The sequence below is a fragment of the Pelecanus crispus genome, chromosome 3 (genome assembly GCF_030463565.1).
Source record: "Pelecanus crispus isolate bPelCri1 chromosome 3, bPelCri1.pri, whole genome shotgun sequence".
NCBI lineage: Eukaryota > Metazoa > Chordata > Aves > Pelecaniformes > Pelecanidae > Pelecanus > Pelecanus crispus.
This window is the reverse complement of record NC_134645.1, coordinates 8,836,679-8,848,981: the sequence shown is the minus strand read 5'-3', so window position 1 is coordinate 8,848,981 and position 12,303 is coordinate 8,836,679. Positions and strand designations below refer to the sequence as shown.

General features: G+C 38.5%; 1 protein-coding gene across 1 annotated transcript in view; it reads right to left on the bottom strand.

Moving 5' to 3' along the window:
• MACROD2 (mono-ADP ribosylhydrolase 2) overlaps positions 1 to 12,303 on the bottom strand; it is a 905,314-nt gene that overhangs the window by 60,551 nt on the left and 832,460 nt on the right. Inside the window, exons 10-11 of the mRNA XM_075708098.1 lie at positions 11,928 to 11,969; positions 4,475 to 4,558 (exon numbers count right to left, since the gene is read on the bottom strand). Coding sequence (XP_075564213.1) covers positions 4,475 to 4,558; positions 11,928 to 11,969 — 126 coding nt within the window. The remainder of the gene's footprint in view (positions 1 to 4,474; positions 4,559 to 11,927; positions 11,970 to 12,303) is intronic.

Below are 12,303 nucleotides of genomic sequence, written 5' to 3'. Positions count from 1 at the left end.
TGGTGAGCATCCTACCTAATCGCCGTGACCTGCTGAACCAATGAGTTGTTGAGATAAGATGCGACTCCATTTCGCCTCATTTCTACTGTGTACTCCAATCACTAGACTGACATCTCTCATGGACGGAGTGTCCACGGAGCAAGGCTGGTGAGCCTCGGACTCCTGACAGTGCCGAGCAACAATTCAGACATTTGATGTTGCCCTTGAAAGCCAAGGGGTCGATAGTGTGATGACCCCATCAGGCAAAGGAACTAACTCTACCAACTATCTTAAAGGTGATTTGTGTTCATTTTGACCTTCCGGGCTTGGCTTATCCATCAAACTGTTCTTCTTCCCACCAAGTGAACAGAAAGCAGACAAAGTTCATCCCTGACAAGCAATTCCAACAGACCAGCTCCTCGCACATACACTGCGCCTCAGCTAAGGTGATCATGCGAGACCAACAACCTATGAATCTATCAGGAAGAATCTGGTCATTCATTTTGGGAGAAGCTTATGAGTAAAAGCTGGAGCAAGACACTGTGCTCCAGTTCTGTCTTCACATCCCTCGAGGGAGGGCAAGGATGATCCTGACCTCAGGAGGCACAGAAATGGCTTTTGCTGCATGGATTGATTATCTTTCTCCTGGAGGAGGAGAAAGATCAGGCATTTGTGCTGCTGTTATTAGATGTATTAGTCGTCTTTGATACAATATTGATCACCTGCAGACCATGGTGGGAACGGATGGGGCAGCTCTTGTGCAGGCTCCGTTTCATATCTGAGAAATCCTGTAAGGAAGGAAAGGGCAAACAGTTTTGCTTCTCCCAGTATTGAGAAAATGTATTGTGCACACCTTGCCATTCAGCACGTACAGGAGGACATTTGGGGAGGTAGCTAAGAGAAATAAGGAACATTTTAAATTTTTGTTTTGTTAGACTTTTGTAAAAATTATTTGCTTTTCCTTGGTGACAACCAGTAGGATGAGAACAGGTGACCTGTGGCATTTGTGCTAACTCACGGCTGCTATGCTGTGACAAGTACTGCCATTTTGTCTATGTAATTACTTTAGGATTGTGTTATGAAGCTACTGAAGTAAGACGTGCTAAGTTTTGTTTAGAGCCAAAGACATTTTTCTCACCTGAGACTTTACAATCACTCAATCACTGAGCGCACCTGACCGAGGGGAAAGGCAAAATTATCAGTGGCTGATTTTAGTCTCCCAGGAAAGGGGGGAGAGGAGGGGAAACCAAAAAAACCCAAACAAACAAACAAACAAAACCCAAAAAGACAAAAAAAAAAAATTACACTGTATGTTTGCACATGTCAAAACTGAAATACTGCAGGGAACCTGGGAGTAAAGAATGTTTCTCCATGTATCCAGTCTATTCATTTCCCCAGACAATAACCTCCGCTACAATGAAAAACTACTGAATACAACCATTGACAGGAGAATCTGCTATGCAGTTCACGCTTGCTGTTCTCTATCAACGGTCTGAAGGCAGAGAACAATATATCTAATAGCATAATAACAGACACCATTAATACTTTAGAGCTTCAGTATAAAATTGCTTTCATTAGCATGTCAAGTGTTTATTTTAGCTTACTGCAAAACAAGCTCCTTACATACAGCCACTTATTCGACTTTCCTTGATTGCAGAGAGGGTAGTAATGAAGGAGCCTGCTTTCCGTGATCTTCTGTGGGTATTTTTACATGCACTGAAAAGATATTGCTCCATTACCTCTAGCCAATGAACCAGCTTGGTGTGCTGGAGAAAAATATTACAGCAGAAATATTACTGAACTCACTGGAATAGTTTTTACAGACTGCCACAAGGGCATGCATGAGGCTGTTAAAATAGCAAGTTGTATTCCCATCTTCAGTCTAAAAGAACACTGACAACTAAACAGAGGAAAAAATGTCTGGTTCTTCCTGTGCTTCAGTGTATATTTGTTAAATATTTTATATCTGGTCATGTTACCAAGGGGAAAATAATATCTCATGTTAAATATAAGTATCTTTGGACTTGCTTTTATTGCTAAAAGATATGGGTTGTGGGCATTTTTTTGTTTGCTGGTTTTTTGGTGGTGTTTTGTTTTTTTTAAATTTGGGGTACCTAAAGCATGTGAACTATCCCAAAGTCAAAACACACTGAACACAAAGCACTTCAGTTTTACCATGAGGAAAATTCAACAGAGTTGACCTCGGGCAGTGTTTGGCTTTATGGTGTTTTGAGACTGTTTATATGCATTAGCTACTCAGAAGTTCTTTTAAAAAGAAAAAAAAAAAAAAAAAAAGAAAGAAAAAGGCAGTTTTTTGGAAGTGAAGACAAACTCCTACCTAAATAAAATTACTCAGACATGTAGTTCTGGTTCATGTCACATATTCACAGCTTTCATAACCTTCAAGGCTCCCCATTAAAAGTTCTTTTAATTAGTCAAAACCAACAGCTAATAATTAGAACACTAGAAAGTAAATCCTACTCTCAGACAAATGTGTGAAAATCCCATTTACTGAAATGGAAATGGCTCACAGGTGTGTTACATTAGACTCTAGCCACTCAGCAACTTTATAGGTATTCAGTGTCTGGAGCCTAATGGCTTGACTCCTCTTCAAAACAGAGGCACAGGTAATGCCACAGAAATCTGATCCAGGTTTCTTCCCCAGCCCCTCTCAGCAAACACTTTAATTACCTTTTTTTCCCCCATCACAAACACCCTCAAGTCTAAATTTAGACTTTCAATCCTAAACGTTACAGGACTGATTCCTGCCTAAGGAGAAGAGGACTCCGTCGCTGGCTAGATTAAATTCTGCAGCAGTGATTATGTGTTACAGGCCTCAATTCTGCATCAGCAAAATCTACTGTACGGCATCAAATTCAAGGAGTTCAGGCATTTTACAGCTCGAGGGTAATGCAATCATTCTATTGCCATGCTATTTACTTCACCCTTCCAATGCATTTGTTTGTGCTCCACAAAGTGAACTGTAGGTCACCAGAAAACATTGACAGGCATAGTAAACTAGGAAACCGTACCTAGTAAGCCATAGAAATAGTGGAAAAACATCAGTTATTCTTCCAATGGAAGGAAAACCCTACAGTTTTGCAACACTTCTTTCCCCCCCTCTTTTTTTTTTGACATTGATACAATGAAAGCCACACTCCAAATAAAAATTTATCATAAAAACTATTATTGTGTTTAGGAATATGGAAAATGACACCACGCTCCCACACACCGTTTAGCCTGCATACAAATCGACATGTGGTTTGTCATCACTGAATTCTCTAATCCAAACATAAGATTTGTATTTTAATTTCAGCTGGGTTTAGTGCAGCATGAAAGGAAAGACGACCAGTCAGGATGAGATTTCTTGGGTCCCCCCACACCTTCCAGGCGATGACAGCTATTGCTTTAAGTACTTGCCATTAACAACCAGTCACAATGTTAGTGACAGGATGTTACTAGCAGTTACTTAAAGTGATAGATGTTAACATTTTTCTGCTCTTTATGACGCACACTATACCCCAGTCAGAATATTTTAGGAGCTGAATGCACGGTGCTGGGTCAAAACGATGAAGATCGTGGAGCCACTGGTTGAGGTGCAGAATGAGGCATGTCATTTGAGGAACATTAGGTCAAAGAGACTCCATGATAAGGAACTGTCATGGATTAAAGATTAAGGCTCATCCTTTTAACCATTTCATGTGAGGGGAATTCTCCAGCATTGAGGCATTTTGCTCTTCCACACACACAAGAGCAACGTGAAACTCTGCACTCTGAAAATAAGTCTTTGATGTTAACATCTTTTAACAACTCTCCCAATGACATACAGATTAAGAAAAGATACTTTGATCCAATTTTAGAACAACGTAGACCACATCTACCTCTGTACACATGGACAAGCTGCCCTGTGAAGACTCAAGTGCAGGAAAGCACTCTTACAGGAACACTACTACAGGCATAATGTTAAGCACCTGTGACTTCTGACCATGGACAGATGTAATACACTGCATAAGGTCTAGAGCCATAAACACTGTAACTGGAGTGGAAAGGGATACAGCAAAAATTTCTTGTAGAAAAGGAAAGCAAGAATTTTGTTGCTCCTTGTTTTGCAGCAGGTAGCTGATTTACCTGACCAACTTAATCAACCAGAGTATGACCCAAGCCCTGCAGAACATGCATTGCATTTTGTATTATTAATTACATAAAATCAGAACAGGTTAGAGATAAAACAGCAACAATTTCTCATTTTATATCAGCAATAATTAGTAGCCCATGACATAAAAATAGCATTTGTAATTCTGAATTTACCTTGAGATGAAATATACTTCAGAAGAATTACAATCTCATGATCTAGGCCGAAAGGAACTTTCCAAGTGTGTGCAAACAACGTTCTTAAATGAAAATTTTCCAGTTCTTTCCCAAGAATTCAGAGTAAGCCTTTCCCCCCAAAATGCAAAATTGATTAATAGCTCTGAAAAGCTGTCAGACCACCTACCTTCAGCATCATCTTGCAGGTCCTCAGGCTGCTCTGCTTTGCTCTTTGTGGGAGATGGAGGCTGGCCTTTTTGTTCCAATCCTTCTTTAAACATAAAAAAAAAAAAGAATTCCTGTATTACTTTGAAATTGTTTTATTTTATCAAATATTACTATGCATAATACTGCAACTGTGAGCACCTTTTATCTCAGCACTCCATTCAGTGTCCAATGCCTATCTTTCTATTATTAAAATTAATTACTGCGTCATCTGTTTTAAAAATCATAATAGGCCTCTTTCAGTGTGGACTGGACTTTCCCTAACTTTCACATGACAGCAGTGAAGAAAGCTCACACTAAAATAACCTACTTCTTCACAAGCTCCTTATCTTTTCAGAAATAAAAAACTTCATAATGTTTTAATTTGTAGTTTTTAATGAAATATATGTTATACTGCATTATGGAACTGTGGAGAAATAATCTGAACGAAATGATTTTTCCCTCTCGGCTCAATTCTCCATTCAATGTTATAACACAGTAACAAATGAATATTGACTGAAATTAGTAATAAAACGAAAGGTGGGGAAGCAAGTTTGATACCGAAGTAAAGGTAAGGAAATGAAAGCTTTATGAGATAGAACTGTTCTCATTGAAAAAATCCATTCCAACCTTTTAGCCAGAAAGCAACAGGAAGATGGAGAAAAAGGAAAACCTCCTAAGTAAAAACAGTAACCGAGGCCAGTGAAGTTTAAGATCTCCCCTATTTGTAGGGACTGAAGTTCACAGTGTTTAATATCAGTTGGTTAAACTTTAAAAATTATGAACTTTTTCTACAACATTTTCAAGATATCCTGTCATCTTAACGTAAAGGATGAAATTACTGGTTTTTGCTAAGATAGACCTCAAGGCACAAACTGGTAGCACAGAAAGCCTGTCAGTACAAAAGGGAGGCCAAGCTGGAAATTAATCATAAAAAGTATTTGTAAATTAAGACCTTTAATGAAAACAGGTTCACTAATTAAAACATTCTTCAAACATTGTTGCTTAACCACGAAAGCAGAGAATGGCAGACAATTAAAACTCAATTCATTGCACCTACTGAATCTATTCAACCGCAATGGGAAAATGGCTTTCTATCATTTGACTTTCTGTCAAACCTCCTGATTCCCTGTGGCAAACTGTGGGCTCGGGTGAAGGAGAAGCCTAAAGAAAACACACTTTTGTGCTTGCTGGAAAGAAATCTTGACCACTTGCAAGCAGGAAATTTAGGAAGACACATGACCTTGCTTGATTTACCCCTATTGCCATGCTGTGAGAAAAAAGAATCATGGTATTACCTCAAACTGATTAGCTAATTAGCAACTAGGAAAAAAAGCTATCTACATGTGTATTACAGATTGCTTAAGTGCTCCAAAACCTCCCATCTCTTCTGCTGTCATACATACCCCACACAATCATCTACTCTGAATGTCGCTGGACTTTTAAACAGCTCTCAGCAATCAGATGCCCAGTTCCCATAAAGGACTTGGCTCTGCTAAAAGCTGTAGATACTATCCTTTTATTTCCTACCCTTCCACAACAACATATATCTAGAACCAAAATGTTAACAGTTTCCAAACAGGAGGTATGAAAGAAGTAAGCGAGGATGTGGAAAGGGAACTTGCAGGGTCAAGGGGAATACTGTGTTCGTTCAAGAGAAAAAAAGGGAGTGAATCATTGGCTTTGCGTGGAGCCCAGGAAACTCCGAAACGTTCTCTGCCTTCCTGGGAAACTGGTTACTCTACTGTACTTGTGTCCAAAAAGAAGAGCTACAGATTGGGAAGCTGGCAGGAATTTATGTGAAGCAACAGCTCAAAAGATCAACAAAAATTCCAAAACGGAGATCTGTGAGTAATTAAATTCCATCTCACTTGCTTAATTTTAAGGAATGAGCATTACCCAAAAAGGCCAAACTGAATATTGTTCTTAAAAATTTCTTTTCGAATGGAATTTCAGTTTCTTTATAGAATTCCATATAGCTCAGAGCATGAAGGGCCCTTAGCGATCAGTAAATAAAGCCAGTTTCTGCAAAGCAGAACATGCTTTGAGGTTTCGCTTGGTATCAGGAGGTAGACCTTTCCTGACAGCACTTAACATAGGACATGTCATGTGCCATGCCATCACATTTGCTCATCTGAATTTGAAATTCAAATACAATTTTTTTGAAGAAAACATGACTTTTCAAGTGCTAAGACGAATTTATTTCTGGAGTGGTGAGAATGTAAGAGCAACCACAAGAAATACTGTGGGGAAAAATAAAGACAAAACCCGCCAAAAAAGACACACTTTGTCAACCCTTTAATGGGGTTACTCAGGAGCAACGGTGACAGAGTTCAACAAGAACTTCAATACAAAACAGAGATCCTGAAAATAACCAGGCTTTTAAAGATTGATTTCTGCCAACACTCTCCCACTCTTTTAAAAAATATCTTGAATATTTACAGTGGACCATATTGATGTATGGCTGCTTTGGTTCTAATGCCATTCTGAACTACCTGCTACGTTCCCTTTTTTTGGTTGACAACGGTTCACATCAGGGAATTGAATCAATAGGAGTGTTTCAATCAACACTCACCCCTCTAGTGATGAATTTTATCATCTAACCAATCTGTGAGGCTTCCTCCAGTCCCACAAGTCAAATGTCAATCAAGTTTAAGTGCAAATGCCCAGCCAGGTCTTTCAGGAGTATCTGAATACGTTAGATAATATAACCAACATCTTAATTGACAGCACAAAGACAGAGAGGGACGAGGCTTACATTCAGAGAAGTCAGAACTGTTACTATCTCAAAAGAAATGATCTTTTTGCACTCTATAAAGAACCTTAAAATGCTCACAATAGGATGTAGAGGCACTGTCCCAGGAGAACAAGATTTCAATCGCAATTTCACTGCTTTTTAGCAGATTTCCTTCATTCCAGAGACAGAAAAGGATTTGTGTAGGCTTCAATATAATGTCTTTTTATTATGGTCAAAATACAACTCTTAACCCTTTCTGTTCTCCAACAGCACGTATGTCTTTCAGAACAGTTAGCCAAATATTACAGAAATTTTGCCTGCAAATTTCTGTTTAAAAACAGCACTCCTAGAAAGGTGTCTGAACTGATCGTATTAAAAGCTTTTCTAATCGTGATCATCTGTGCAAAAAGGTTTCTGAGCTCCAACAGTGGGAGAAATGATTCTTCTTTATAGGCTAATACAGAGGGTCAACAAGCCACTTAAATCTCACAGTGTGTCTCCAAGTAAGCTATTCCCCAAATCCCTCACAACTTCCAAATCTCCGTGGTTACAAGAGATTGCTATTTTCATCTCAGAAAAAAAGAGAAAGTCTCCCTCCAAAAAAGAGTGTCCAAGTATAAGAGTGTGCACACAGTGGAACATACAAAGAAATTCCCTATTTATACAGCATTGTTTATAATAGGGCTTCCCTTGTTAGTGTGAACAAGATCTTTCATCCTCCCACCCTAGCCGGCTGTGGCTTCTGAAGTAATGAATTGGTGGTTAATTAGGATGCTCAGGATAGAAATGGGATAACCAGCAGGGCATTTATTATGACAACTATTAGATGGGAAATGAGAGAGAGTAGTGTGGCAACATTCATACAGGTGAGGTCACAAGGTCTTGGTACCTGGTGGAGAGTGAAGCTGAAGAGGTTGAGGGAGGGAGAATACAGATTCAGAACTGAAACTCTTTTCTGTGTGTTTGTGGGTTTTTTGGGTTTTGTTTTGGTTTTTTTTTTTAACAGTAAGAGAATTAACTTATGTCAGTGCCTAACAATGCAATACTATTGTGTAGAAATCTGGGCCGTGCTTCCCATAAAAGCACGTGCTTCTGTAATTTCCACATGCAATCACTGCAATTGCGCACACGATTACGGCAATATTAGGGCTTATTTTGCACGCTTCTGTGCATGGGTATGTGAATCTATGGGTATAAAAGCGACGTCCTTCAGAAGTTAAAGTTTGGAATAATCTTCCCTTAATGGAGCTTAAAACATTAAGCATCATGACTCTGCAGTGTTAAATCACTGAAGTTAAAGGTAGACAAGACTATTAGGTCATCTGGTCCTTCTCTTTGCTTATGTAGGAAATCATTCATAAAGGAAAGCTGAGATATAGAACTGCACAGGTCCGTACCCACTATTACTGTATCTGCCCTTTTGACTCAAGCCATTCTAACAGCAAACTGTATGACATATGATAACATCAAAGCACTTTGAATTAAATGGTGCCGTTAAGTCAGCAGCTGCTACGAGATACAGTATCCAGAATAACAAACTGATGGGTTAAAATCCCACGAGTCAAACACCATTAAGAGTGGTCTTGAGTGTGTACATTTAATAAGACTAAGTTATTTTTATTTTTAAATGTTTTTCTTATTCTAGTACATCCAATATATGCAGTGACGTTACATGATTAACTCGCTAAAAAGATCATTCATGCTTGTTGATTTTATAGTGTTAATGTAGATATTAATGGAGATTATCTGGCAGATGTAATTAAGATATTCCCTTATTTATTCTGAACAGAAATCATAGAAAGAAAGGCCTTTCTGCGTGTAATGAGATATTTGCACTCCAGGGTGGTAGAAACACAAGACAGATTACTTTCATAATGTATCCTCCACTCAGTAATACACACATTTGGTCATCTGTTATTCCTTACTCCCGGCTAATTCTCTGGCTGTTCCCAAGGCCTAATCTGGTGTGCACTGAAGTCAATGGACATATTCTCACTGACTTCAGCTGACACCAGACCAGGATCAGGTTTTTTTTTCCTCTAATTCTTGCCACCAGGTTTAAATTAGGACCAATTCTGTAATCTCCACCTCATTCTACTACATTCTTCAAAAGGAAATTGGTACAGATACAATGAGTCTGCATCTCATTTGTGTCCCTGTACTTCTCTGTGTTTTCTCTTGGTTCGATATTGGCCCTCAGAAACACCTAGCCACAGCAATAGGAAGTTGGAGGCACAGGAATTTGGGTGAAATTTAGAATATTTGAATATCTGCCAAAGGTCCTACCCGTGTGTAGTCTGCAACATGTGCTCTCCAGGAATCCAACATTTGTTTTTTCCTTTTTTGTTTTTCCTTAAGCACAGGAATTGGAAAAATAACCCCAAAGCAGATTGGATATGGACAGCTTAAAAAACCAGGGTCATCAATATTGGTGCCAACTGCTAACTCCATCTGCTAGAGTCATGACCCATGAAGTCAAGTGGAATGAAGAATGATTATTCAATTAATATCTTGAAGCGATGAGTAGAAGCTGCTACTCTGTTTTTCCCTTAGATCACTAAAAAGCAGATAGCCTTCAAACTGATAAAAATCTTGAGTATAAAAATGAAAACTCCCCTCGATGCAGAAATTACGTATGTATTTATAGTTCCTGCAAATGCATCCTACAATCATTAAAAAGTCCATACACAAATAGGTCAAGAGGGCATAACTTTTGTATATCTGCCCCACTACTGGAGCAGATATACATCAGATACTTCTCTTTAACCATGTAGGTATTGATTGCTGACAATCAATGCACTGATTCCCAAAAAATCTCCAAGTGATAAAGAAATAACCCAGTACGTGCTGTTGAAGCTCATAGCGCCCTACAGGCAAACCTGTGAGGGAAGCTATGATCTCATCTCTCTCATATGCACAAAGAAACAGACAAGTAGGGAAATATCTTCCTCAAATGACTTAATTCAGTAATAATTTCCCAGAGCAGCTATGTAGCTTTACCCAAATTAATGAAGCTGTGAAGGATACAAGGCAAGAAAGAAGAGACCAGCTATTAAGTGGAAATGTACTTCCTTTTAATTCTAATTTTAAATGCTTTAAAAAAAAAAAAAAATCAATGTAATTTGCATAATCTCCATAAAAGCAACAAGAGAAAAAATGCAAAATAATTGGGCTTATAAAAGTATACATGCCATGATAACTGTAAAAAATTAAATTGGAAATGTTAGATGAATACTGCAAATTCAACTGTAGGATAATTTTTGGCAAATATTTGTTGTATAATGACAGTCTTTATTTTTCTACTTTTATATATGTATGTACAACTATATCAATCACACTAATTGTATTAAAATTTCTAGAAGTTCCTATCCAGTAATCGTGACACCAAAAAGTAATTATAATTATATGTAATAAAATCAACAGGCCAGAACAGCCATAAAAGAATGTGCTAATCCATCAGTGTAACGCATATCTATGTGTGTATATCCATGTTTTCACATCTATGCATACACACCATTCTTCAAGTATTTCTAATTTCTAAGCTAATTAACTGGTTGCATAAATCATCATAATCCATTTGTCTTTAGGACAATGTTGCCAATTTAAGCAGCCAACATACTTCTTCAAAAGTGTCTACCTCTGTTTTCTGGCTGGTATATCTCTGCCTTTCTCCATGGGGCTCTCCTTTCTGATCCCGTATCATTTTGTAAAGAGAAGAACTGCAAGTTCCTGCACAGTCACTGGGCTGTGATGGGATCAGGGTCACAGCGTCCAGGGGGCCAGTGCACATGCCTGATGCACCGGCACAGATGGGTACGAGCTGGTTAGGAAGGAGAGGCAGAGAAGAAGAGCAAGGGGAGCTACACTGCCTATAAAAGGAGGTCCTTCACTGCACAGAAGTCTCTTATGGAACAGATGTCTGCTGAGAATCTCTAGGTGAAGGTCAGCAGGGAGAGTAACCCAGGGTGCTGTGGTGGAAGCCTGTTACAAAAAGCCTGATCGAGAAGATTAAGTGGATGAAGCTCTCTACAAAAAACTAGAAGTCGTCTTCTGACTGGAAGCTTTTGTCCTCATGGGAGATATCTAATCCTCTGTCCTCTGCTTTTCTTGCTCCTCAGGCCTTTCTTTCCTTTATACCTATCCATCATTTCCATTTCAAGTCTATCCACATCCACAAACCCTAAATGTTGACACTTGTTTTAAGCAGCAAACTAGGAGGGACCAGGAAAAAAGTCCTCTGAAATACCATCCAATCAAGTTCAACATATTTAAGAGTTTGTGGGAGAGTTTTGCTACTGTTTTCATTGCAACAAATCATGGCCACTAAATCAGAACTGTAAATGACTCAAGAATTGCTGCATTCACACCTTTTTACAGACAAAGAGACTGCAGAATTTTAATTCTTTCCCATTCATGTTCAAACTAGTTATTAATAAAAAGCAACCAGAGTATCACCCAGAGGCTCTTAACAGATGATGACATTAAAAAGATAGTCTCAGCCATTCTTACCATGTACTATTTATTATCAGGGATGGTTTAACCTATGTTATGTTAAAAACCGGAGATGACTGTTGTAGCATTGCCAATAAATGATTGGCACCGCTTATCGCAACCAAGGCAAATAGTTTCAAGAATTCTTTCAGTTAGGTTGATGCTCCAGAGAAGTGACATATTTTAGCATAAAATATTGCTTACTCACCTGTCTCTTCACACAGCTCAGTCCCTTCTTCATTAGCATCATCTGTCAAAAAAAATTGAAAGAAAATTATTAATAAGAATACCAGGAAACATCTAAAATGAAATATTCCATGTTTCGAATTGCCCATATCTTGGTTTGCTTCCTCCCATTTAACATTTTGCAGTGAGATCTGGAGGTGGATGGGAAAAAGTTTTGATACTAGATAGACTGTTACTAACAGATACAGGAAATGCAGGGAATAAAGACAGGGATTAAAATTCTGCATAATTCTGCAAATTATGACTGGTATGAAATGAAATTGCATTCTCTTTTCTAGCAGAGTTTTTTTTTGTTCACTTGTCAAGTTTCAGTTTGCTTTGTTTCCTGGGAACAGCTG